At 49.0% G+C, this 25,548-nt stretch overlaps 1 protein-coding gene across 2 annotated transcripts in view; it reads right to left on the minus strand.

Moving 5' to 3' along the window:
* LOC146190269 (epidermal retinol dehydrogenase 2-like) overlaps positions 1–25,548 on the minus strand; it is a 98,024-nt gene that overhangs the window by 29,398 nt on the left and 43,078 nt on the right. For both annotated transcript variants that reach the window (XM_084600721.1, XM_084600722.1), the window contains exon 2: positions 4,065–4,426. In XM_084600721.1, coding sequence (XP_084456847.1) covers positions 4,065–4,426 — 362 coding nt within the window. The remainder of the gene's footprint in view (positions 1–4,064; positions 4,427–25,548) is intronic.

Raw genomic sequence — 25,548 nt, forward strand, 5'->3', positions numbered from 1 at the left:
GATGTCGTGCTCCAACTAAAAAAGCGACATAATAGACTCGCGATCTAGGGACGTCAAAGTGATCTTGGGACTGGATTTAACGAAAGCCTTCGACAACGTCAGACATGAGGCGATTCTCAGTGGTCTCCAGGAGATCGGAGTGGGATCCAGAACATATAACTACATAAGATACGTCTTAACAGGCAGAACAGCCTGTATTAAATTCCAAGACATTGAGTCTCCCACATTGCAGCTACGAAGCAGGGGCACACCGCAGGGTCCCCATTCCTCTTCAACGTGGCGACGAGGGGTCTCCCAAAAGCGCTGAACAACATTGAGGGGCTCAAATTTAGCACGTACGCGGACGACAGCAATCTCTGGATAAACCAAGGGAGTGATGCGAGCATAGAGAGATGACTGCATACAGCGGCAGACACAGTAGTGGACTACGCGGCTAGTAGGGGGCTTTCGTGTTCACCGCAGAACTCAGAACTACTAGTCTACAACGCAAAATCATTGAGGTGTAAGCAAATCGGAGAATTCGATATCAAAGTGAAAGGAATATGTCCGTACCAAAGGTTGATCAAATACGAATCCTAGGGCTATACATTCAAGAGAATGGATACAACGACGGAATACTAAAGAAACTGGAAGGCTACGCCACACAAATCCTAGGCATATTCAGGAAAATAACATTGAAGAGCCGAGGCTTAAAAGAAAGGAGCTTGATCAGACTTTTGCAGGCATATGTCATCAGCCGCATAGGCTACTCTACGCCGTATTTAGACCTTACAGCAGAGGAAAAAAAGAAAATTAGAAGCACTCATTAGACGATGCATAAAGAGGGCCCTGGGCCTACCAATAAGTACATCCACAGAGATGCTGCTCGCTATGGGGGTACACAATACGTGGGAAGAAATAGCAGAACTAGTCATAGTGTCGCAACTCGAAAGGCTAAGCTAGACAACAACAGGGAGAGCCATTTTAAATATGGTAGGCCTGCAGACAGACAGAGGGATGCAACCAAAGTCGAGCATCCCACAGTGATACCGAGATAAGCTAACCATCTCCCCTCTTCCGCGACACATGCACCCCATATACAACGAGGAAAGGAGACAAAAGAGAGCAGAAGCACTCAAAAAGCGCTTCGAGCCACTGGACAGCAAGGCAGTTGCATACGTTGATGCGGCTAGTCGGAAGTCGGATGCGGCGGTAGCCTCGGTAGTCGACGGCCAAGGCGCCCCAGTATCGGCAGCCACTATCAGAAGCCGCAACTCCAAAACAGCTGAAGAAGCTGCGATAGCGCTCGCTTGCGTACGAACGAAAGCAAAACTCATAATTAGTGACCACAAAACAGCCATCTACAATTACGCAAAGGGCAGGATCGCACCAGAAGCGGTGCGAAACCTGATCGGAAAACAGCAGAATAGAAAAGTCAGCTTAATATGGACTCCAGCGCACGCGTCTGTTCCTGGTAGCAAGGCGGCACACGAGTTAGCCCGAGATCTCTACTTCCGGGTAACCGTGGAGCCGCCTGATGCCAGAACATGGACGAACGTCTATTAAATTACACAAAAATAGTCGAAAATTATAGACAAAGCATAAAACTGGTGCCACCACCAGATAAGCGTCTGAACAACAAAAAGGCGACCGCATTGCGGCGTCTACCGGCAGGGATTTACATCCACCTGGTATGGGCCTATCACGTCCAGAAAGATGAGCGACAGGACGATAAATGCAAGCAATGTGGGGGAGAGGGACCCTCAACCACGTAATTTGTGAATGCGCTAGCTTCCCGGGGGCTAAGTCAAAAATACTTAGTAGAGAAGCCTGGGAAACCCTTCAGCGGAGCGAGGACCCAACTCTGCAGAAACAAGCCATCCGCCTGGCGGAAGAGGCCGCAAGGAACCAAGACCTCTTTGCCTGCCTCTAATCGCGGAGGTCCCGGCCCCCGTTCCCTGGGCCTGCGAGCAGGGGGCGGGGAGTAGGGGGCCTCCATTCTGGTGGAAATAAAAGTTGTTCACACACACACACACACCCCGCTAACATTTAAAGTAGTAGCAGTAGTAAGTAATAGTAGTAATTAGTAACAGTAGTAGTAGTAGTAGTAGTAGTAGTAAATGGTTCTTTTATTCAAAATAAACATTAAAAAAGCGGAAGTAAAAGTATGTTTGCCAGCCCCGGTATCTGCTATCAGAAGCACCTGAGTAAAGGAATGGTGAGTAAGAAGGACCTTTTGGCTAAGAGTAAAGTAAAGCGAAATCGCTGAAATCCGAAAAACCGGCAGGCGTTTGTACGAGCCACAAAGCGCAAAACGTATGAACAAACGCGCCCAGCTTTCGTGACGGCTACTGTTACTAAGAACGGTCGGAGTTAAAGGGCAGATAGCTTTGAAAAACTGAAATAGCCTAGGTAACGTAAACTTTTAGCGGGGGTTAAGAGAGCTCTGAGTCGCAACATGGCGTTTTCTCCGCATTACATGTGTCTCTAGGGCGTATGCTGCTTCGCGAGGCCAACGCGACCCTATTTTCACGCCTCAGCTATAGTGACGGGCACTAACGCTTGGCGGTCCCTCCCGGCCTAGATTTGGCCCTGCTTGCTGGGCTCTGTGGATTTTGAGCCTCGCTGGTGCAATAGCCAACACGAAGCCAACAACTACTCAATCTACAACCACTCGGCTCAACAAGCCGGAAAAGCGTTCACACACACATTACTCAACTTCCAAACACTTGACTAATAATCTAATAATCTGATGGTTGGCTTTGGTCTCTGCTAAATCAGACCCAAAGCATCCAAAAGGGTCACCTCTCGGCCCTTTTCAGAGCTGAATAACAGGAAGACGAGTTACCGGGAAAATGGTACCTAATCGAAAGGGCGCGTAGGGACGAGAGGCGTCTGCGCCCTCTAGGGCGCGTACGGACGAGGGGCGTCTGCGCCCTCTAATACTCGTCATTTCTTTTGTAGTTTAACCTTTTAAGTAGCGATGCTATTAGCGGTGCACATCTGCTGATATTGTCTTCAGAACTATTGCAAGTACACAATCAATTATATGTGCGCTTGCTAAAATTTCAGCGCGCACTGAAAAACCAAAGATATGGAAAAATCTCGTAGTAAAGCGCTCTGACGGGCTAATGGGTTCATTTGAAGCGAACGAATAAAACTGCGGGAGAGACACGGGACTGAAAGGAACACACAGGTACAAACAAGACGCCTTGTTTGTGATTTGTTCCGCCGTCGGACAACCACAAGTCCGCCTCGTGCGGCAGAAGCCCATTATGTGGATTTTTTTTTTAGGAGGGGGGGGGGGGGGGCATGGACCAACATTTTTGGTCCATGGCCCCTTTTTCACAAGAATTTCACCTCAGAAGAGCCCAGCACAGGCGAGGAAAGCTTACATCCATTGGAAACAGGTGGGTACTAGGCGGCACCAGGGATCGAACCCGGTATCTCCCGAATACCTTGTTTGTACCTTTGTTCCTTTCAGACCCGTGCTTTCGCGCCATTTTACTCGCTCGCTAGAAAACTCGCGCTTTGTCGAACATTTTTTCTTGGATATGGTATGCTAATGGCAAGGTCTTCTTTGCTAACGAGTATACCTAAAACAGGTCGCACTAAAGCCAGCACCCGCTTTGTATCAAAACCTTTTTCCCTGCAAGAAATAAGGCCGTGGAATAAAAAACCCCATTTTTCCGAATTTTCTCTCAGTTTAAACAAGTTCACACAGTCGTCGCACCACACCTTCAACAATATTCAGCTGCATGTCACCGTGTTGCCGAACTTCAGACGCCACTATGTCAAACGGAAGTGCTTGTGTTTATGGAGATTTATTTTTTCTTGCAGTTGCTTTTTTAGGGAAGAGCTTGCACTGAATACTCACCCGAAAAATACAACAGAGTCATAACGGGTACAGTCACAAATAAATACCAGTCACTACCTCATACAATCATTTCCTGTAAGTGGTTACCACATTGAAGTAACTTCAGACTGAAGTGCTTCAACCTCATACACGAAATGATGAAAGCAAATTAATAAAAAAAAAAAAGAAACAAGAGGAGGCAGGCAAGTGTTTCCGCGGCGCTACTCACGTCTTGAGCGCGACGAGCGTGTAGAAGGCTGTGGGCATGATGAGGAGCGGCTTGTCCCTGAGCACGGCCTCGATGGTTTCGTCGGCCACGTCCTCAGGTCGCAGGAAGCCGAACACGCCCGGTTCGACACCGGCGAACATGCCCGTGTTGATGAAGAAGGGGCACACAGTGGTGAAGCGGATGCCTGTGTAGCCCTCGGTGGCCATCTCCATAGCCAGCGCTTCCTGAAAGCCCACTGCGGCGAACTTGGAACCACAATAGTCCGTGAGCCGGCACACACCGCCCAAGCCAGCCAGAGAGGCGATAGACACGATGTGGCCATGGTTGGCAGCCATCATGTCCGGCAGGAATGCCTTCACCACCTGCGCACGGTAAAAACGAACAAGGAACTGTTGTAATGGTATGGACAAGGCAATAAACTCTAATCTTAAGGGATATAGTTAGTGTACGGGGAGGAAAGTAAATCTCTTAAAATCAGAAAAAATATCTTTAATCGTCTCGAAATATCGCACGGATGAACAACAAACTTTTTTTAAGGGTGCGGAAATGCAGTGCAAATGGACAAAGAACTCTTTTGGATACGAAACACGCCCAGTGAGGAATATTGACGGGCAGTGAAATTTAACGGCGCCACACTAAGCTGAAATGCTATGGTATTTAACTGTTCAATATTGCACAAAATGTGGCGTGAACACTCAATTTGGTCAGCTTTATAAAGCATTGAGCTAGATGGCCATCTAAACTCAACAATGTGGACTTTTAGCAGAGAGTAACTGCGTAGCAATTGCACAAGGAGTATGCGAAGTACTGCAGAGCTGCAGCTTAGGTGCTAGTGACGATGTCTCTCTTAACCGAACTAATCTCCGCAACACGCGAGAAATTCGCTCGTGCATGCAAGCTCCACCTCATAGCTTGGTGTGTAGTGAGGTGCAACGATGTTCCGTACAATGAAGAGCGCCCACACGTAACCCCCTTCTACCTTTACTTACATTAATGAGCTTCGGGCCCTATGAAAATAACAAATTCATTCATTCACTCGCACACCACGGTGGCTCAGTGGGACGCTCGACTGCTGAATCCAAGGACGCGGGATCGAAATCCTGCGGCCGTTTTTCGATGGAGGTGAAACGCGCCCGCCTATTTGTGCGATGTCAGCGCACGTTAGAGAACTCCAAGTGGACAGATTTTCGAAGCCTTCCGCAACGGCGTTCCTCATATCCCGAGCCGGTGAAATCCTACAAACCAAACAAAACCAAGCCATTCATTCCTTGACAGCAGCTTTTTTTTTTTTTTTTTTTTTTTTCATACTGACTACATGCGACTACAACAAGTGGGCACGCGATACTCGCTGGAACGTTTGCGAATTTTTAAGTGAGACCCGTCTACACATATTCTTCTGACATACTCCCAAATCCTGCTCTCGTTCTGCCTAGCGGCCAAATATTGAATTAAAGAAATGATATCGAGCACCCCACATTCGTCGTCCTCGCTTGTCACGCACTTCACTCTTTTGTCCGATGTGTCACGCAAGTAGGATATGCGGTCAGCGAATGCATTCTGGCAGAGGACCAGAATTCGCCGATTCATAACTGTGTTCGAGCGCGTAGAACTGTCATCCTAACTGCCGTTCTTAATATCTCCATACGGCCGCCGAGACAAATGTGTACGCCTTACCGCCCCTGGAGTAACCAAGTAATGAATGCGCGCTCAAGGCGAATAGCTAATACATTGTCATGCCTTCGTGAGGAAAGCGTTGGACATTCGTACATTTTTCTATTATTATTATTATTGTCTGGTATAATTTTTTCTTTACTATTATGACGGGAGAGATGGGAGTCGTACGTTTGCAACGCGTTCGTGAGGCGATTAAAAAATAGCATAGCGAAGATGGCTAGTGAGAAAAGGAGGGAAACGTAACGAAACAAGAAACGCATCGGTGGCTCTTTCAGTGCTATTGCATAACGTGTGAAGCAGACTCGCATAGTCGCACAGTCCAGGCAGTGCGTGCTCTTCGTCATTTTTTGTGCGCCAGCGGACTTGATTCGCGCTTGTAAAGCAAGCTACTGGGCCTGTATATGTATTTCGTATGCCTTCTCCCACGTCGTCACCCATCATGATCTTTTTTCTTCTCTCCTACCGCTTCCCCAGTGCAGAGTAGCAGGCCCAGATTTGAGTTATTCCGGCCGACTTCTCTGCCTTTCTTTTCAATAATTCCATCCATCTATCGCACCGAAGTACCGTGACTACTACGGCGCAGTAATATGTGCATATAACAAGTCGCTTAACCAAACGCAGAGAAAGCACATGTCGCAAATCACTCTATTTTTGCGAATTCATTCACTCGGAATTCACGTTTTTTTATTGCGAAGGCAATACTACGCCAGGTCTAACCGCTCGTCCCGTGGTCCGTGGCCCGTGGACCCCCCTGCTCCTCGATGATGAGAAGACGACGAAGAAGAAAACGAAGAAGAAGACGAAGAAGAACGTTCGGTCACCCGCATCGAATACTCTCGCTCCATAGTCGGTTCAGCAGCGTTGAACCATTCTCATTTTTTTTCTCTCTTCTGCGTCGTCTGACAGGTGATTATTGCTCACATATTATGCTACCTTTGCTTATCATGTACATGGCTTCCATTTTGTACTCATCCCACTATAGCATTTATAGTATGTTGTACGGCACAGGCAGACTTCCACCGCTAGCCCCATAAAAAAAAAAAAAATAATAATAATAATAAACGTACGAATTACCGCAGCAGCCAAGCGTGTCGAAACATACGAGACAAGCTGGCGCAAAAACGTAAGCCCTAGCCACGAATAAGAAATGTGTCTTTACTATGCAGATATTTGCTTCCCTTTCTCTTGTTTCTTGTACTCGTCCGCTCACGCTCGAAATGAAGCCCGCAGATAGCGCATACTAACAGCGCAATTTGTCCCAAGATGAGACTATTGTAGGAAATATGTTTTTATACGGTATTTATTTATTTATTTATTTATTTATTTATTTATTTATTTATTTATTTATTTATTTATTTATTTATTTATTTATTTATTTATTTATTTATTTATTTATTATGTGTATTATTTTTTTGTCCTTCGAGCCTAAAATAATAACACTACGGCACGTACTTCGCGCTGGACAGCATCGCGATATCTCCAACCCTTTCAAGGCAACTGCTCGATTTCGCGATTCCACCCGATCGCTTCATCTAACGATTAGCATCCCACGTAGTTAATTAACGCGTGTACACACGGCAACGGAAACGCTAATACCAAGTACGCCGCCTGGGCAGAGACAATATCTTTGGGGAGGTTAAAATATTTTAAGACACAGCATCTCCCCACGACTGCCGCGTGCGCGTATATCCCATGCAACCCATGAATGTTTTCACAGTTTTTAAGAGTTTAAGTCATAACTGGAGAAGGCCTATACGGTACAACAGTGCACCTGAACTTAAATGCACGACTATTTTCTACGTTTGAATCATAGAATTGGGGTCTATTCCTTACTATGCGCTTCATTATTTCCTTAATTATGTCCATAATCTCACGACACAAACGTCGCTGTGGCCTATGAGGAGAACCGCAGCGAATCGATGTCGATTATCTAGATTTCTCAGGCGGAAACTTTTGCCTTTGAGTGAAATGCAGTCGGAGCTGCTGAATCAACAAAGCACATGGGCGAAATTTATCACTATTTTGGAGGCGAGACACGAGGTCATCATAATCATCAGGATCATCATAATGATCAGCCATCGTCAACCAACTGACTGTTGCATTATCTTTACTCATCCCACGAGCGTGTGCCACAGCTGAACACCGCACGCGCGCTGGAACCACAACGGCGGTCTCCGGACATTTCGCCGATAATCCGAGGAAAAATTCAAGACACATCCATCAACAACATTGAGGCTACGCTTGCACAGGAGCCATCACTTTGCGCGCGTTGAGAAACCGCAGTGCCAGGGTTCACAGCCGCCCTACACCTCGCGAGTCGCACACAGTCAGTGACTATCAGGCGAGATACTTGCGAGCTGTCGGGCAGCATAAAGCTGTACGCCGGCCTTTACGCAAGCGTCATATGACTGTCTGCGCCAGGGCATTACTGCTTTGGTGGAGGACCAGGAAGACCAAACTGCGTGCATACCATAACGAGGTGTATACGGGGACTACGCACAGTTAAGCGACCAACGAATTGTTTTGGTTCCTGTACGCGGACACGATCGCATCGGGCGCGCCGTCTGGAGAAGCGATGTGCGCGATTGCCTGTTGAGAGCTACATCCGCCGAAGCGCTGCTCGAAGGAAAATGTAACGATTTTTCGTCCACTGCAATGCTACAGGAGCAATAAGAAAGTGGGCGACAATCAGGAGTCGAGTTAAAAAGAAAACAATGCTGACATGTTTTACTGCGTCAGAATAAAGAAGCAATGAAAGAATGAGTATATTAAAAGAATCAAAAAATAAATGACGATAAAAATTATTAGCTACGCCCGCTTCACAAATATTTATCATGCTAACAATGAAAGCGGCATTACTCCAGATGAGTGGGCTAGAGAGAGAAAGAAGACGACTAGGACCGGAGAACGAGATTAATAAGTAACAGACGAAATCGTACTTTAAGTATGTCTAGTCCTGAAACCTGGGATATATACTGACGTGAATGTTGACCTCAAATAGTAACTGTGAACACTTTTCTCCAGAAGTCAGCGATGAATTCATGCAGTAGAAAAACGAACCCAGACTCTATAGAAAAAGCCCCGTATTCATGTTTCTTACGTTCCCCGTACACATGCGGTCATTGGGTGTAAACCGTTTGCGACGGTATGTTCAAAAGGTTTCAAACGAGCCAAAGAACACGCAGCAGATAATAATGCATGACAAGGGCAGAACTAACAACCGAAATTTTTCTGGCAGTGCGAACCGACTTCCGAGTCAAACAAGCGCCGATATGTAATCTACATATAATAAAAGAACGTCACTTTTCTTCAGAGCAAAAGCCATAAATGGAAAAATTACCCGAAATTTTCCACGCTTCGCTATCGGAAAGGCCCCGTTCTTGTTTTTCCATAGCCCAGGATGGAAGCACACCATCAGTTCATCGCTGTGTAAAATTCCTTGTTTTATTGTTTTCGAACTGCATGACATCTGATGTAAACAACCTCTCCTGCTTGGGCATGTAATATGCCTGCAGTATTTCTTAAATAAAACACCTGAGGTGCGGGATATATTTGCCCGGGCACCTGCCACATGCATTGCCGCTTCTGAACACACGCCATCAACAATCGCGTCATTCAAGCTTGCTTGTACGTCATACATGTCCACATACGCCGTATACGTGCTTACGTGTGTAACACCTACATGTATGTACATGAACGTGTGTACGTATGTGCCATACGTCTCCCGTGTAATACGTGGTTATGCTCGGAAAGAAAGGCTGCGCTATAAAAAGAATTGTAAATTAAGAAATGTCTATCATTCAATTTAAGGAAGCATAAAAAAATGTAACTCCACGTGTCTATGGAATTGCATAAACAGGTTTGGGGTGCGACCTGATGCCGGTGAACACCTCTGGCAACGCACTTCCTCACCAGAACAGGAGTTGGCCACCCTGGTGCAGTAATTAGCCGCAACCTCTCATGATCTTGTCCATCTATCTTGTTCATATTCATCACGAATATGGACAAGATAGTCAAAGTATCCGAGGAGTTCTGTACAGAGCTTTACAGTAGCCAAAGTAGTCAGGACCATAATGAGATTGGCGGTAGGGAAAAACAGCCGGACATTCCCCCAGTGACGAAGGACGAGGTCAAGAAAGCATTAGAAACTATGGAAAGGGGGGAATCAGCTGGAGAGGATCAGATAACTACAGATTTGTTAAAGGACGGGGGAGGGGGGGGGGGGGATATCGTGCTAGAAAAACTGGCCACCCTGTATACGCAGTGCCTGGTGTCATCGACGGTACCAGAACCATGACAAAATGTAAACATTATCCTCATTCATAAGAAAGGGGACGCTAAGGACCTTAAAAATTACAGACCAATCAGCTTACTGTCTGTTACGTATAAGGTATTTACTAAGGTAATCGCTAATAGAATCAGGACAACCTTAGACTGCAATCAAGCAAAGGATCAAGCAGGTTTTCGGAAACGGTACTCTACTATCGATCATATCCATACCATCAACCAGGTCAACCAGCATTTGACTCAGTTGAAACCTCGGCGGTGATGCAGGCATTGCGAAATCAGGGGGTAGACGAGCCGCACGTCAAAGTGCTGGAAGATATATATAGTGGCTGCACAGCAACCATAGCTCTGCATAAAGAAAGTAACAAAATTCCCATAAAGAAAGGTGTTAGGCAAGGAGACACGATCTCCTCAGTACTATTCACAGCTTGCTTAGAGGAAGTATTCAGAGACTTGGAATGGGAGCAGTTAGGGATAAGGGTAGATGGAGAATACCTCAGTAATTTGCGATTTGCTGATGACATTGTCTTGCTAAGTAACTCGGGGGATGAACTGCAAATAATGGTTGATGACCTAGACAGGAAAAGTAGAAAGGTAGGCTTAAAAATCAATATGCTGAAGACTAAGGTAATGTTCAACAGCCTCGGGAAGGAACAGCAGTTTACGTAAGGTAGCGAAACACTGGAAGTGGCAGGCGAATATGTCTACTTAGGACAGGTAGTAACCGCAAATCCGGACCATGAAAAGGGAATAACAAGAAGAATAAAATTGGGATGGAGCGCATTTGGTAAGCACTCGCAGATTATGACTAGCAGCTCGCCGGTATCGCTCAAGAGGAAAGTATGCAACAGTTGCATCTTACCTATACTCACCTATGGGGCTGAAACGGGGAGGCTAACCAAGAGGGTTCTACGTAAGTTGAGGACGACTCAGAGGGCTATGGAACGAAAAATGGTAGGGGTAACATTAAGAGATAGGAAGCGTGCAGAGTGGGTCAGAGAAATAACTCACATTACTGATTTTCTAGTGGAAATTAGGAAGAAGAAATGGGCCTGGGCAGGACATGTAGTCCGAAGAAAGGATATGCGATGGTCGCTTAGGGTAACAAACAGGATTCCAAGGGACGGAAAGCGTAGCAGGGGGCGGCAGAAAGTTAGGTGGGCGGATGAGGTTAAGAAGTTCGCAGGGGTCAAGTGGATGCCGCTAGCACAGAGCTGGGTTAATTGGAGAAATATGAGCGAGGCCTTCGCCCTGCAGTGGGTATAGTCAGGCTGATGATAATGATGATGATATAATGAGGCTCCAGATAGCTATTTCGGCTAGCTAGAAAGAGGGGAAGCGAACAATTAGTGCGCGAAATTCGATCTGTTATGTTACAGAATGGCTTGTTACTGGCTTTATTTTTTCCGAGTGTATTACGAAACACGCACGAGCCTAATACGATGCACTCATGAGTCGCTGTGTTTCATGTGAGACAGAAATGGGTCGATATGAGACGCAACTGAGTTGATGTGAGCTCACGTGTGTCTCGTATCAGTTTAGGTGTGTTATACATATTATATTCGTACTAGACGCATTTGCTTAACTTATTAACTGTTATAAAGCATACAATAATTTAACCGACGCACTTTTGTGACACGTTTGAACCCGCATGAATTCATTGCGACACGTTTGTGACACATCTGACTCGCGTGCAGCTCATTTATACATTGATACCACATTTTTATGGGCAACATTTAAGGACTGCATGCAATATGGAAGTGCCATGCCGGTTGTTCGCGCACCCAGCGCAATGTGAACTTTCGCAGAATCCCTTCTACGTTTAGGCGTTCATATGTCAAGTAATAACGAAGGCACCCTATTCCAGATAGCCATCGTGTAGATACAGCTGCAAAAAGTAATTCGTACCATTTTTTTTTTTTTTTTGTTCTAAACCTTGACATATGACATGTGGCAAGGCGCACTTTCGAAGTAGTAGTAGTAGTAGCAAAAACAGTTTATTTCGGAGCAGAAATAATTTAATCAAAATGATGTTCGCCTGCTCGCCCGATAAAGGTGCAATTCAACGCTTATTGCGCACTCCTATTTTTCATTGCACTCTAATGAATCATGTGCCCCGTGCACTTCCATATGCAGGAAACCTGCCCATAAGTCCACTTATGGGGCTACAGCTGTGCTGAAAGCACCTGGGGGAAAGGAAGTGCTGGCGCAACAATCAGCGATTTTTCCTTTCATACTTGATGATGCAGTGCACATTCAGCTGGCGGCTATGCCGCTTGTGAGCAAACAGGTACAGAGTTCTTTTACATATGCTCGTTATTTTTTCTTCTAGCAGCGTAGGCTTCTGTTGTAAAAAGCGTACGCGGTCTCTCACCGGCGCAGCACGCCTGGGAAAGAAAGAGTAAAAACCGGTGAGAACAGCGCTGCCCATGAGCTCAGCCTGCGCTACGTCCACAAAAAGTCGCGCGCGTGCTGAAAGGCTGCATAGCGTGCGTGACATGCATCAATCAATGAAAGAGGAACCGAAGGACGCGAGGAAGCCTATTTACTAGAAGAGGAGTGCAGAGGACGGCTTTGTCCACCAGCTTCCTCAATAGTTTCTTCTTTGTTTTGTTGTTTGTGTGCATGCGTCAGATGTCCACTCAGTCAGTCAGTTCAGGCGTTCAGTCGTGTCCGACTCTTCGTGACCCTATGGACCATGTGACGCCACGCTTTCCGGTCTCTCACTATCTTCTTAACATCACATAGCTTCATCTGCAATGCCTCGAGAATGCCATCTAACCATCGCGTTCGCTGCCTACCCCTTCTCCGGCGACCCTCAACCTTTCCCACCATCAAATCTTTCTCCAGCGACTCCTCTCTTCTCATCAGATGACCAAAGTAGCTGAGCTTTAACTTTAGAATTTGACCCTCCAATGAGCAGTCAGGGTTTATGGTCGACAATATCGACTGATTTGATCTTCTGGCAGTCCAAGGAACTCTTAAGAGTCTTCGCCAGCACCACAATTCAAACGCGTCAATTCTTCGGCGGTCAGCCTTTTTCACAGTCCAACTCTCGCATCCATACATCACAACTGGAAAGACCATAGCACGGGTTATACGGATCTTGGTTGGCAGACTAATGTCTCTGCTCTTTACTAGGCGGTCAAGGCTAACCATTGCTCTCTTTCCCAGAAGCAGGCGTCTCCTAATTTCATGGCTGCAGTCTCCTTCCGAGGTAATCTTGGCGCCCAAGAACAGAAAATCTGTCACAGCTTCCACTTCTTGTCCATTGATGCTCCAGGACTTGATAGGGCAAGACGCCATGATCTTCGTCTTTTTAATGTTCAGTTTAAGCCCAAACTTCTCACTCTCTTCTTGTACGCGCATCAGAAGTCTCTTGAGTTCCACTTCACTTTCACTTTCAGACGTCCACTAAAAAGGACTAATTATTGAGCAAGTCGGTATTTTGAAAACAACACAACGTATGTGAAAAGGACGCGGGAAAGAGGATACGTGCACTATTTCCAACAGTTATCTACAAAATAATTTTGCTGGGCACCAATGCGATGTCCCTGATAGCCTATAAAAAAGAGCATTTCTAATTCTCAAACCCGTTACGCCAATCGAAACGTTTCATACAAGCACTGCACTCGGAGTTAGCCTTATACTAATTTATTCTCGTGAATGGTAAATGTGACAGGAAAGCACGGGTGATGTACGGCACATAATCCCAATCCTACCAATAAAATTACACATTGACACATCGGTACTTCACTATGCTTGTGTGGCTTATACTTCGTAGCTTTCTTGACTTAGTTGCATTGATATGTTGATAAATATCAGAAAACAGGCAATGGATTTTAATTACTGGCCTCATTCACGCATGTTTCAAAAAGCTTTTGCGTATCTGTTTTAACAACCAAATACGTATTTACCAAAAAGGAGTGTCGGCTTGAGTAACAAAAAACAGTAATGTCATTACTGGTTGTCAACTTTGCCAACGCGAAAACAATACTATGCATACACGACTTATCACTAATTTTGCTTGAGCCTGATATATTTTAAGCGGGTTTTCGAAGCTCGTAGCCCTCTTAGAACACCTGCAGATTTAAAGTAACACTAGATAGGTTAAGGCTCAGTAACTCGAATAGCCATTCCAGGCGTCAATATCGTATAGTCATCTCGTGTAGGCACTATCCTTACAATGGCTTGGCAATTCTATAAATACACCTCCATGATCGAAAAAATATCATTACAATGGCTTGGCAATTCTAGAAATATTCCTCCATGATCGAAAAAAAAAAAAACGAAAAATGTGTCTTCATGGTGATGTCACATTTTCTTTAAGCTCTGGCTCTGGGTAATGTGCACCAGATTACAAGCTGCATCCACTGACAGATGAAAATAGTGCGCGTACAAGCGACTCTTCACCGTGTGTGTACTGTGATAAGTTCACCTATATAGGGCACACTATACGGTACGTACAAGGGGCGAAGTTTTGCCCTGCGTTTAGCACCTGTCGCAAAATGTGCGTTCAGGTGTACTCCTCAGGGTATGTATGCTACGGCACAGGAGGAGAAACTGCGTGCAGAACGGTGCAGCCATCACACTGCACACAGTGGCAGAGTGGCAAACCCGTCCCACAGTGTGATCTAGGACATGATATGCACTCTTCAAACTGCGTATTGCGTCACAGGCGGCAAAACTATGTCTCGTACATGTGCCCCACTGGGCACTGTTTAATAAGCAGTGCACCTTTCATATATTGCGCTGCGGCATAGGTGCACAATGTGTGCACTGTTGTACAGGTGACGAGGATTATGTACAGCTGGCAAACTCTGCACACTGTTCCTGGCACACGTGGCGAAACGGCGTGTGATGACACACCTTGCAGCGTGGTATAAGAGCTATACACTTCGCAGTGGTCCCCACCCGTGGTTTACTGTGTACAAGTGGAACACATGCATACCATGGCCCGGGTGGCGCACTGTTCGCTGTGTACAGTGCCATAAGCGACAAAACTGTGCGTATAGATGCGGACAAAAATAAACGAAGCAGGCCCTTCTAATATTTTTCACGCGTTGCCTAAGTGATACTGGCAGCTGTGATATACGCAGGCTGGTAGTAAACACCCGTTCTCTTTCCGGTGGACAAACAGCGTTTCCTTGCGTTTAATAGAGAAGGCGTGATTGGAATTATGACGTCCTAGCATAGTTAATTTACTTATATCCGCTAATTAGCTCGTTGAACACTGATCCCATAATGTGCACTGTGCGCTTCACAAGTTCACTTTATATGCTTTGTGGCACAGGGGACAAATGTGTGCAGGTGGTATGAATTGCCAGCACTGTAGAAATGTGTTTACAGCGCCAACCTCCAGGTCTGCTATGGCTCGCCTGTGCTACATTCCTTTTGGTGAAACGGGCAAACGCGCGCGTCTTTGGATGCAGCTTACCACTGCACGCCTGCGAAGCTTACCCGGGCGGAGGGAGGTGGTGAAGGGAGGCTGTCCTGGCCCAACGGGGCTGAGGTGGTAAGTCAACGCCGCCTGCGGCGGGGGCTAGCCTGCTACCTAATTCTTATCTGTTGTAGGCCGTCATTGCACCCGCCACCACTTAGGTGGTGGACGACGGCTGTTGACGCGCGTTCTTTTTATTTCTTCTCTACTTTCTCACTTCTGTCCGCACGAGGCAGCGGAGATGGATCAGCTACAGAGCCAGTAGCAGGCCCGTGCATTTTCTTTTCCTTCTTTCTACAGCCTCAACAACAACAAGCTTACCAATGAAAAGCTACCTCGCAGAGATGTCGCAGCAGGGGAAGTACCGGGCAGTGACGCGCTATGCCTCGAAGTATGCCCATGCGAATTTGTGCTCTAGCATGTGCGGCCTTCAGCGAAATTTAAGAACCAAGGCGTGAATTAATGACATAAACGCCTCGTAGCGGCCACAGCGATTGCCCCAGTCGGTCCGGCCTTTTGCAAGCACAAAGGCGCAAACGTCTTGGCGACTGACGCAATGCGGCGAGCGCGTGAGGGCAGGGTGCGCAAGCAAACGCGCGCAGCTAACGGTGCCCAAGGAAGCGGGTTGTTGTGTCCGCGGACTAAACTGGGCTGTAGGAAACAAAATCCCCCTGACGCGATACGAGACAAGAGAAAACTCGGCTTTCGCTGTGCACGCAAAAGTTAGGATCAGAGGTCATGGTTAGCGCGAGCAGCCCAGTTTCAGTCAGCCGCTGCTGTTATTTTGCAAAAGACATCGCTTTCCTCGGCCAGAAAATTGCAACCTAATCAAGGCAGTAAAAATATCAGATTCCCCCTTGCTAAGCAGATTGAGCAAAAGCCACATTCGCGTTCCTACTTTAACGATAACCAGGGTATACCTGTGCCACCGTGCACAGGTAAAAATGGACGAATGTATATGCATGACGTGTACGAATACAAAATAGTTTCGAAAACCGCGAAAGTTCGCTTGTAGGGAAGAAACATTTGCACACATAAATCTCCTAACAGTGTTCGCATAGTTAAGATAGTTTGCGCGTGACGTCGCATGCATGGGCTGCCATTTTTATGAACCGCGTGCTGCTTGCCTGAGGCGCGCGCGCGCTGCGAGATTCGCTCAAGCATTCGTTTTCTCTGCCTTTTGCTTGGAAATGATGGCATTTTCGGGTGTACAGCCTTTTCACGTGGAGTGCTACTCACATTTGATTGGATCTGCGCGCGCACGATACTAAGAGAAGATCCAGCTGTGCGGAAACGTCGATCCATACACGTTGCGCCTGGGACACAAGCTCTGACGCCAGCCTGTTGCTGAACATCGTGTACTACTCAGTGTTCAACGCCAGCTTTGTGACCCAACACCAGATGAAAGCATACAAATCGCTAGAGTCCCACAATTACTTCACTAGTGGCTGGGTAAAGAGCTTGTCGGCGAAGAAGCTCGGAGAAGACAAGGTGAAGACTTTGAGAAGTAAGCGCATAGCATTTACTTCACCTTCAATGTCTTTCAACTGCTTGAATGTAAAAATTAATGCTCTATGTCTAACTGGTTAGGAAGCTCGGCTGCCGGGTCGAAAAGCTGGCGCCTCGAAGACGAAATTCGAAAGGCGCCTATGTGTTGTGCGATGTCGGTGTACTCAACCCGCGGCGACAGGGGCGCAAGGCTGGATGGCCATCGCCGCCGCGTCACCCTCGGCACGCCATTGCTGGGCTTGGGCTTCATGCTTTTCTGCTTCCGCTTGCCGCTTTTCGACGCATAGTTTTTCATGCCACTGATGTCGGGAGAAATTAGCGTTCTTTGTGCCGTACCCGAGGAGAAGCGACGGGGTTTAGTCGAGATCCGTCTCCTCAAACAACTTCACCGGCTTCCCTAAGAACGCAAAACAGTGGGTAAGTTAAGAGAGCTTTCGCGGGTACCGCGCTGTCAACAGCCGAAAGTGGTTATTTACCTGTAATAAAGTGAGCGCCGCAGACTCGCGGATTGCGGTTCTCCGTGGAAAAGTCGACACGTTTAATGCGCGCCAGCCACAAGCTGCGTCGCTTTGAACTGACCTCCTTCGTGCGCTCGCACTGATTCTCCACAATCTTCGGTACAGAGAAGAAGTTACCATTAGTTGGCTGTTTCCTCCCGCGGGTATCACTGCGATTTGAGTAGCCGAATATCACGCACATGACCATGGTGACAACGCTTGCAACGACTGCGGGAGAATGAGAGGTTCATAAGCATGGCGGACTCATATCCCAAAAACCCTTTTCCGTGACGTCAGTGCAAGCTCCCTATAGTTAACACATCCTGACTTACGCTCCTCTCCTTCCTCGTTCAAAGCATTTGCATCATATTTAACGGCTAACCACCGCAACTTCCTTTTTCTTTCCTCCGCGTAAACCACATACCGATAACACTGCTCATTTGCCCTCGCTTTCACTTGTCAGATGACGGCAATCCGTTGGCTCTGACCGAGTACAATACCTCGCTAAGGAGACAGCATGCATATATCGTGATGCCTGTATGTCGCCAAAAACGAAAAAGGAAAAGCGCCCGCATCGCTCCTGTAATCGAGAGAAGCCACGCCGGTGAATGCTCAGACGGCCGACTGGAACCTCGGAGCCTTGTGCACTCTGAGGAAGTCTACCCCGCTAAAGCGGGGTAGATTCTCGGGCTTAGGAACTGCTACTATGGGGCCCACTGAAGATTGCAGCCTTTACCGATGATGTACCCTATTGATAAACGGGACTAGGGATAAGGCTGGGGAGCTCCCAACTCCCTGTAATCCATGGCGGAAGCCGCTGGAGTCGGAGGTGACCACTCCTCGTAGCGGGAAATAAGAGTCTGTTCCCCGCCGGTGCAGTCCAGGGATGGGCTGTGCCGGCTAAGTCTCTATGTATGGACGCCGCGGGGGAATCCCCGCTGACTTATGTCATCAGGGGTAGGGGCAACCCCGTGTAACCCAGCCCGCGAGGAGGCATGGGGGCGCTGTTAGAGACTGTCTTCACTCCACCTCCGGCGTGCCAGGTCCGTCCTGGGAAACACTGAGGCCTTCGGGCGTCTCAGCAGGCTAAGAGAGTGAAGGCGAAGCGAAAGCAGAACTGGTGCAAGCACCCTCTGAGAGTCTGTCAGTAGTACCGCTGTGAGACCAGAGGGGTGGAGGATGAAGCCTCCACTCGCGCTTCCGGTACGTAGGCGGTAGGTCCCAAAGGTTTTGGAATACGGGGCCGGCGTCCAATCCAAGACGCTTAACAAAATTTGGTAGAATCGGGCTCTCGCGTGGAGCGCAGCACGAAGAGAGTTACCGAAGTCGGGGGCGCGAAGGCGTCTGGCAGGGGTACACGTCATGGGAGTGTACCACGGGTGTTGCGATCCCGCCTGCCCGAGCACGTGGGTGCGACCCACAACACGACCAACGCGGTGGCAGTAGTTGACAAGTCCGCCACGCGCGCTGGGAGAGCTGCAGGATTCGTTTTCAGCTCGACGATGACCAGACGTAAACTGGGACAAGAGCGGTCTCCGGCGTGGGTGTCCGCCATTTTGTGGGACTTAGCTCTTGGGAAGGGGCTCGGCCTGGGCGATCCCATGTAAGCCTGGGGGATACTTGTTGGCGAGCTAAAACTCTTCTTGGGACGGAGTTTGTGTTGCATATGTCTCCTCCCATAGCCAGGCTCATGTCTGGCGCGGGCCCGTAAATCCAAGCTTCTGGGTGGCTGGAGCGGGACTTCAACACGGGTGAGCAGACACCCGAGAGCCCTCCGCGGAAGCGGAGAGGACTCAGCTGTGACCTGATGAAGAGGGACAGGTCAGCCTGGTGGCATTAATTTGTCATCGAGCAATCTAAGGCAGTTTTCCCGATGATGGGTGGATTGACTTTTGGTTGGTCACTGGGAGGGGCTGCGTCCTCCTGTAACCGAGAGGGGTGCAACCATTGGCGATGAAGCTCTGAGGGATAAGGCTGGGAGCAATAGCGCGCTCCTGTAATCGAGAGAGGCCACGCCGGTGAATGCTCAGACGGCCGACTGGAACCTCGGAGCCTTGTGCACTCTGAGGAAGTCTACCCCGCTAAAGCGGGGTAGATTCTCGGGCTTAGGAACTGCTACTATGGGGCCCACTGAAGATTGCAGCCTTTACCGATGATGTACCCTATTGATAAACGGGACTAGGGATAAGGCTGGGGAGCTCCCAACTCCCTGTAATCCATGGTGGAAGCCGCTGGAGTCGGAGGTGACCACTCCTCGTAGCGGGAAATAAGAGTCTGTTCCCCGCCGGTGCAGTCCAGGGATGGGCTGTGCCGGCTAAGTCTCTATGTATGGACGCCGCGGGGGAATCCCCGCTGACTTATGTCATCAGGGGTAGGGGCAACCCCGTGTAACCCAGCCCGCGAGGAGGCATGGGGGCGCTGTTAGAGACTGTCTTCACTCCACCTCCGGCGTGCCAGGTCCGTCCTGGGAAACACTGAGGCCTTCGGGCGTCTCAGCAGGCTAAGAGAGTGAAGGCGAAGCGAAAGCAGAACTGGTGCATGCACCCTCTGAGAGTCTGTCAGTAGTACCGCTGTGAGACCAGAGGGGTGGAGGATGAAGCCTCCACTCGCGCTTCCGGTACGTAGGCGGTAGGTCCCAAAGGTTTTGGAATACGGGGCCGGCGTCCAATCCAAGACGCTTAACAAAATTTGGTAGAATCGGGCTCTCGCGTGGAGCGCAACACGAAGAGAGTTACCGAAGTCGGGGGCGCGAAGGCGTCTGGCAGGGGTACACGTCATGGGAGTGTACCACGGGTGTTGCGATCCCGCCTGCCCGAGCACGTGGGTGCGACCCACAACACGACCAACGCGGTGGCAGTAGTTGACAAGTCCGCCACGCGCGCTGGGAGAGCTGCAGGATTCGTTTTCAGCTCGACGATGACCAGACGTAAACTGGGACAAGAGCGGTCTCCGGCGTGGGTGTCCGCCATTTTGTGGGACTTAGCTCTTCTGAAGGGGCTCGGCCTGGGCGATCCCATGTAAGCCTGGGGGATACTTGTTGGCGAGCTAAAACTCTTCTTGGGACGGAGTTTGTGTTGCATATGTCTCCTCCCATAGCCAGGCTCATGTCTGGCGCGGGCCCGTAAATCCAAGCTTCTGGGTGGCTGGAGCGGGACTTCAACACGGGTGAGCAGACACCCGAGAGCCCTCCGCGGAAGCGGAGAGGACTCAGCTGTGACCTGATGAAGAGGGACAGGTCAGCCTGGTGGCATTAATTTGTCATCGAGCAATCTAAGGCAGTTTTCCCGATGATGGGTGGATTGACTTTTGGTTGGTCACTGGGAGGGGCTGCGTCCTCCTGTAACCGAGAGGGGTGCAACCATTGGCGATGAAGCTCTGAGGGATAAGGCTGGGAGCAATAGCGCGCTCCTGTAATCGAGAGAGGCCACGCCGGTGAATGCTCAGACGGCCGACTGGAACCTCGGAGCCTTGTGCACTCTGAGGAAGTCTACCCCGCTAAAGCGGGGTAGATTCTCGGGCTTAGGAACTGCTACTATGGGGCCCACTGAAGATTGCAGCCTTTACCGATGATGTACCCTATTGATAAACGGGACTAGGGATAAGGCTGGGGAGCTCCCAACTCCCTGTAATCCATGGTGGAAGCCGCTGGAGTCGGAGGTGACCACTCCTCGTAGCGGGAAATAAGAGTCTGTTCCCCGCCGGTGCAGTCCAGGGATGGGCTGTGCCGGCTAAGTCTCTATGTATGGACGCCGCGGGGGAATCCCCGCTGACTTATGTCATCAGGGGTAGGGGCAACCCCGTGTAACCCAGCCCGCGAGGAGGCATGGGGGCGCTGTTAGAGACTGTCTTCACTCCACCTCCGGCGTGCCAGGTCCGTCCTGGGAAACACTGAGGCCTTCGGGCGTCTCAGCAGGCTAAGAGAGTGAAGGCGAAGCGAAAGCAGAACTGGTGCATGCACCCTCTGAGAGTCTGTCAGTAGTACCGCTGTGAGACCAGAGGGGTGGAGGATGAAGCCTCCACTCGCGCTTCCGGTACGTAGGCGGTAGGTCCCAAAGGTTTTGGAATACGGGGCCGGCGTCCAATCCAAGACGCTTAACAAAATTTGGTAGAATCGGGCTCTCGCGTGGAGCGCAGCACGAAGAGAGTTACCGAAGTCGGGGGCGCGAAGGCGTCTGGCAGGGGTACACGTCATGGGAGTGTACCACGGGTGTTGCGATCCCGCCTGCCCGAGCACGTGGGTGCGACCCACAACACGACCAACGCGGTGGCAGTAGTTGACAAGTCCGCCACGCGCGCTGGGAGAGCTGCAGGATTCGTTTTCAGCTCGACGATGACCAGACGTAAACTGGGACAAGAGCGGTCCCCGGCGTGGGTGTCCGCCATTTTGTGGGACTTAGCTCTTGGGAAGGGGCTCGGCCTGGGCGATCCCATGTAAGCCTGGGGGATACTTGTTGGCGAGCTAAAACTCTTCTTACCGAAGCGGTGGCCTTGTGGTAGAGCATCCGCCTCGCATTCGGGAGGTACCGGGTTCGATCCCTGGTGCCGCCGGTTACCCACCGGTTTTTAAATGGGTACAAGTTTTCCCCCGGCCTGGTGCTCGGCTCTTCTGGGGTGAAATGCTTGGGAAAAGGGGTCACGGCCCAAATAGTTGCGCCGATGTGGCAGTGATTCGTTCCGCCATCGGACAACAATAAGTCCGCCTTGCGCGGCAATAGCCCATTATGTGGCCCTTTTTCCTTTCCGTTTCCTTCTTTCTTCTTGAACCAACATTTTGGTTCATGGCCCCTTTTCCCAAGCATTTCACCCCAGAAGAGCCGAGCACCAGGCCGGGGGAAATCTTGTACCCATTGGAAACCGGTGGGTACCCGGCGGCACTGGGGATCGAACACCGTACCTTCCGAATGCGAGGCGGATGCTCTACCACAAGGCCACCGCTTTGCTGCGTAGAACAGCGCAAGAACGGCCTCCGTTCCTTAGATCCACAGTTGGCAGCATTTCAAACGAAAGTGCAGGAAATGCAAGCCGGGCCGACATGTGCGGTGAGAAAGCTGTGCCAGACGTGACGCGCGTGCTGTGCGAGTTTCCAGAAAACGCTACACACAAGGACACTGTCCCGTCAAGAAACGGCCCCGATGTTGCATAATCGGACTTAACTTGCCACTACTGACCACAGTAAGCGCAACACGTGACGCATGTGCATTCGGTTGAGCGAAGCGCAGGTCGCGAGACACGTGAGAAAAAAGCATGCATGGCCTTGGTTGGGTCGACCACAAGCAGATAACAACCGCGTCTCGTACTATAGTTGCTTATGTGTTGTGTTTTCTTCCTAGGAGCGCCACACAGCGTGAGCTGCCATTGTTGTTTTCTGCGGGTACGCGCAAATACATGGTAACAGCACGTTTGATGTTTTGGTTGGCTTTGTCATTGTTTACACCGACGCTTTCTAAAGCAGCAGGGTTTGTGAACGTTCATTGTTCGAGCTTTGAATGAAGATAAATGTTATGGTGTACACAGGCGAGCGCACAATGTCCTTGTGGTACCTTGATAGTACCGCTGGTTATAATGCAATGAGTTCAAATCGTGCAGACGCCTTGCCACAGCTTGCTGCGCCTGCCCTTAGCAAGAGTTGCTACTGCCACCTAAAGGCCGATGTGTTCCTGCCGTGCTCCATGGCCCCGTACTGTGCGCGAAATTTCGTGACGCGTGACAGGCACCCATCACAACGCATCTCAGGGAGTCTCCTTCGCAATTCACCGCGCACGTAGATAGTCTGTGCAGGGCCTTTCAGAGCTACATTTCTCGCATCGATTGCAGTGGAGACCAAGGACAGCCCGCGCGTAGCCGCACTGAGGGCTACCTATAGAGGCTATTGGGACTATGAAGTCGACGACCCTGCCTTGATATTACTAGGCGGGTTGAGGGTGCGGAGAGAGTGCACAGACACCTTTGTCATGTAAACAATGGCCCTATTGTAATTAGCAGCATTCAGGTCACGGCTAGCCCACTGAGGTTCCCTGCACAGAGCGGTTTGATTGAGCACGTGTTGTAAAATCGGGGCTACTGAAAGTATTCGAGTTTCATCCGCTCTTATGATATACTGCACTGCAGTGGAGCGCGCATGCTGGCCTTGTTCACTCCAACCTTTCGCGAATAGTAGGTATTCTTGCACGTTTTCGTTATTTTTTGCCAAAACACATTAAATTGCACTTATACAACGCCCTTTTCATGTCCACGCTATCGTATGGTTATTTGGTATGAGGAACAACGACCTACACAAACCTCTCCAAAATCTATCGACTACAGAAAAAAAGCTGTAAGAATTATTTCCAATGAACCCAATGACGCACACACAGAACCTATATTTCATGACCTTAGATTAAAACCATTACCGAACTTGTTCAACGCAATTCTGTTAAAACGTTATTATGCTTATCGCATAAATAGTGACCCTTTCCTTGAAACACTTGCGACGCTGACTCCAGTTGAAAAAACGTATGGCACACGAAGCAGTCAGGTTTGGAAGATTTCCCATACCCGTACTAACTATGGCCGCCAAATGTTGGTGTACATGCTACCACAAGCTCTTAATTCCTCTGTTAACAAGTCCAGCTAATCTATACAACAACAGTATATGTCCTTAAATCAAAATATTGTTAACACATGCAGTTCTGTACCACCCAATATTAGCCCCATTATCTAAATGTACTTTGTAATATATAAAGCCGTCGTTATGTTTATCATGGCTTTTTCTTGTTTTGTTGCGTTTTGTCCGCTGCTGTATTGCACTGTAAGCGGGGTGCTAGCCTTTGTCAAGCCATCGCAGGCTTTTTGCTAGCACCCTGCAGCATCACGAGTACTGTGTAATCAGTGTTGATGCTAAATAAAATTATTTGTATTTGTATTTGAAAGCAGCGTCGTTTCCATCACTGTCGGGGTTGTGTTTTCTTTTTCTTCTATTAGTGAATAAATGCCGTCACTGATAATAAGCACTTGTGCTTCGAGCAACATGAAAGTAAAATCGCCATAAGGTACTGTGTGTATCGTAACATGCGCGGAACCATGCCGAAAGAAGAAATGTGTGACTCTGCTTATCGAAAAAAGTGGGGTCTCTAACCATGGCTTAAATCTAGTATTACGAGTGAAAGCTGTGTTAGGCATGCATGGTTTGGCACTTTGAATTAGGGGCCGCTCAAGCTGCCTTGTGATTAGCCGCGGCATATTCCCTGTAACGTCGCCTTTTCAATCTGCGATTTGTTCGTCATATTTTTTCTTAATAATAATTGGTTCACAGGAAAGGAAAAGCCCAGTATCTGTTGTGGATACCTGAACCGCGCCGTAAGGGAAGGGAGAAAGGTGGGATCTACGTCCTTTTAGCGCTCGGCCACGTTAGCTACCAGCTACCGCCTACCAGGCTACGCTCGTGAACGAGTGTATGTGGGATTAGCGTGGTGTACCGCACGGCAGCAGTGCGTATTTTCAGAGCTCTGCAAGCGATTGGCATACCAGTTCTATGATTCAGCTTCAGCTAACGCATAGCGTGGGTGTCTCTCCTCGCCAGCGCCGCCGTTAGACGCTCTGCCGGCCATGCGTGAAGATGTCCGGACGAGCGTCTGCCGGTGTAGACAAAGCAACCATGGAGGAAGAAAAAAACTAGGAGGGAGTGCCGCGGCGGAAAAGTGAAGCCTAGACATAAAAAATATAATGGAAAGGATCATGGGAAATTAGCCGTCACTTGATACGGCAAGCGGTAGCCGGTAGCTGGTTTCGGTTGCGGTTTCGCACGCTTCGCTCTGAAGGGATGCCTTCCCATGGCCTTCGCTACGCGACGCCTGCACTAGAAACCTGAGGCGCGCGCTGCGAGCAGGCGATGGATGAAACTTTGGACTTTTAGACGGTCTGATTCCGTGGGGGCTGCCGCCGTCGCGCAATGCACCCGTGTATTTCGCGAAGTATGGCTGGGTCCCCTCAGCTGCGCCATATGAAATGCTTGCGGGGCTCGGCGCACAAAGACGAAGCACGCGAGAACAAGAAGAACGAGGGGACGAAGCACTGTTCATCGCTTCGTCCTGTCGTCCAT

This window comes from Amblyomma maculatum, chromosome 4 (genome assembly GCF_055883805.1).
Source record: "Amblyomma maculatum isolate TAMU_Amacu chromosome 4, ASM5588380v1, whole genome shotgun sequence".
Classification (NCBI taxonomy): domain Eukaryota; kingdom Metazoa; phylum Arthropoda; class Arachnida; order Ixodida; family Ixodidae; genus Amblyomma; species Amblyomma maculatum.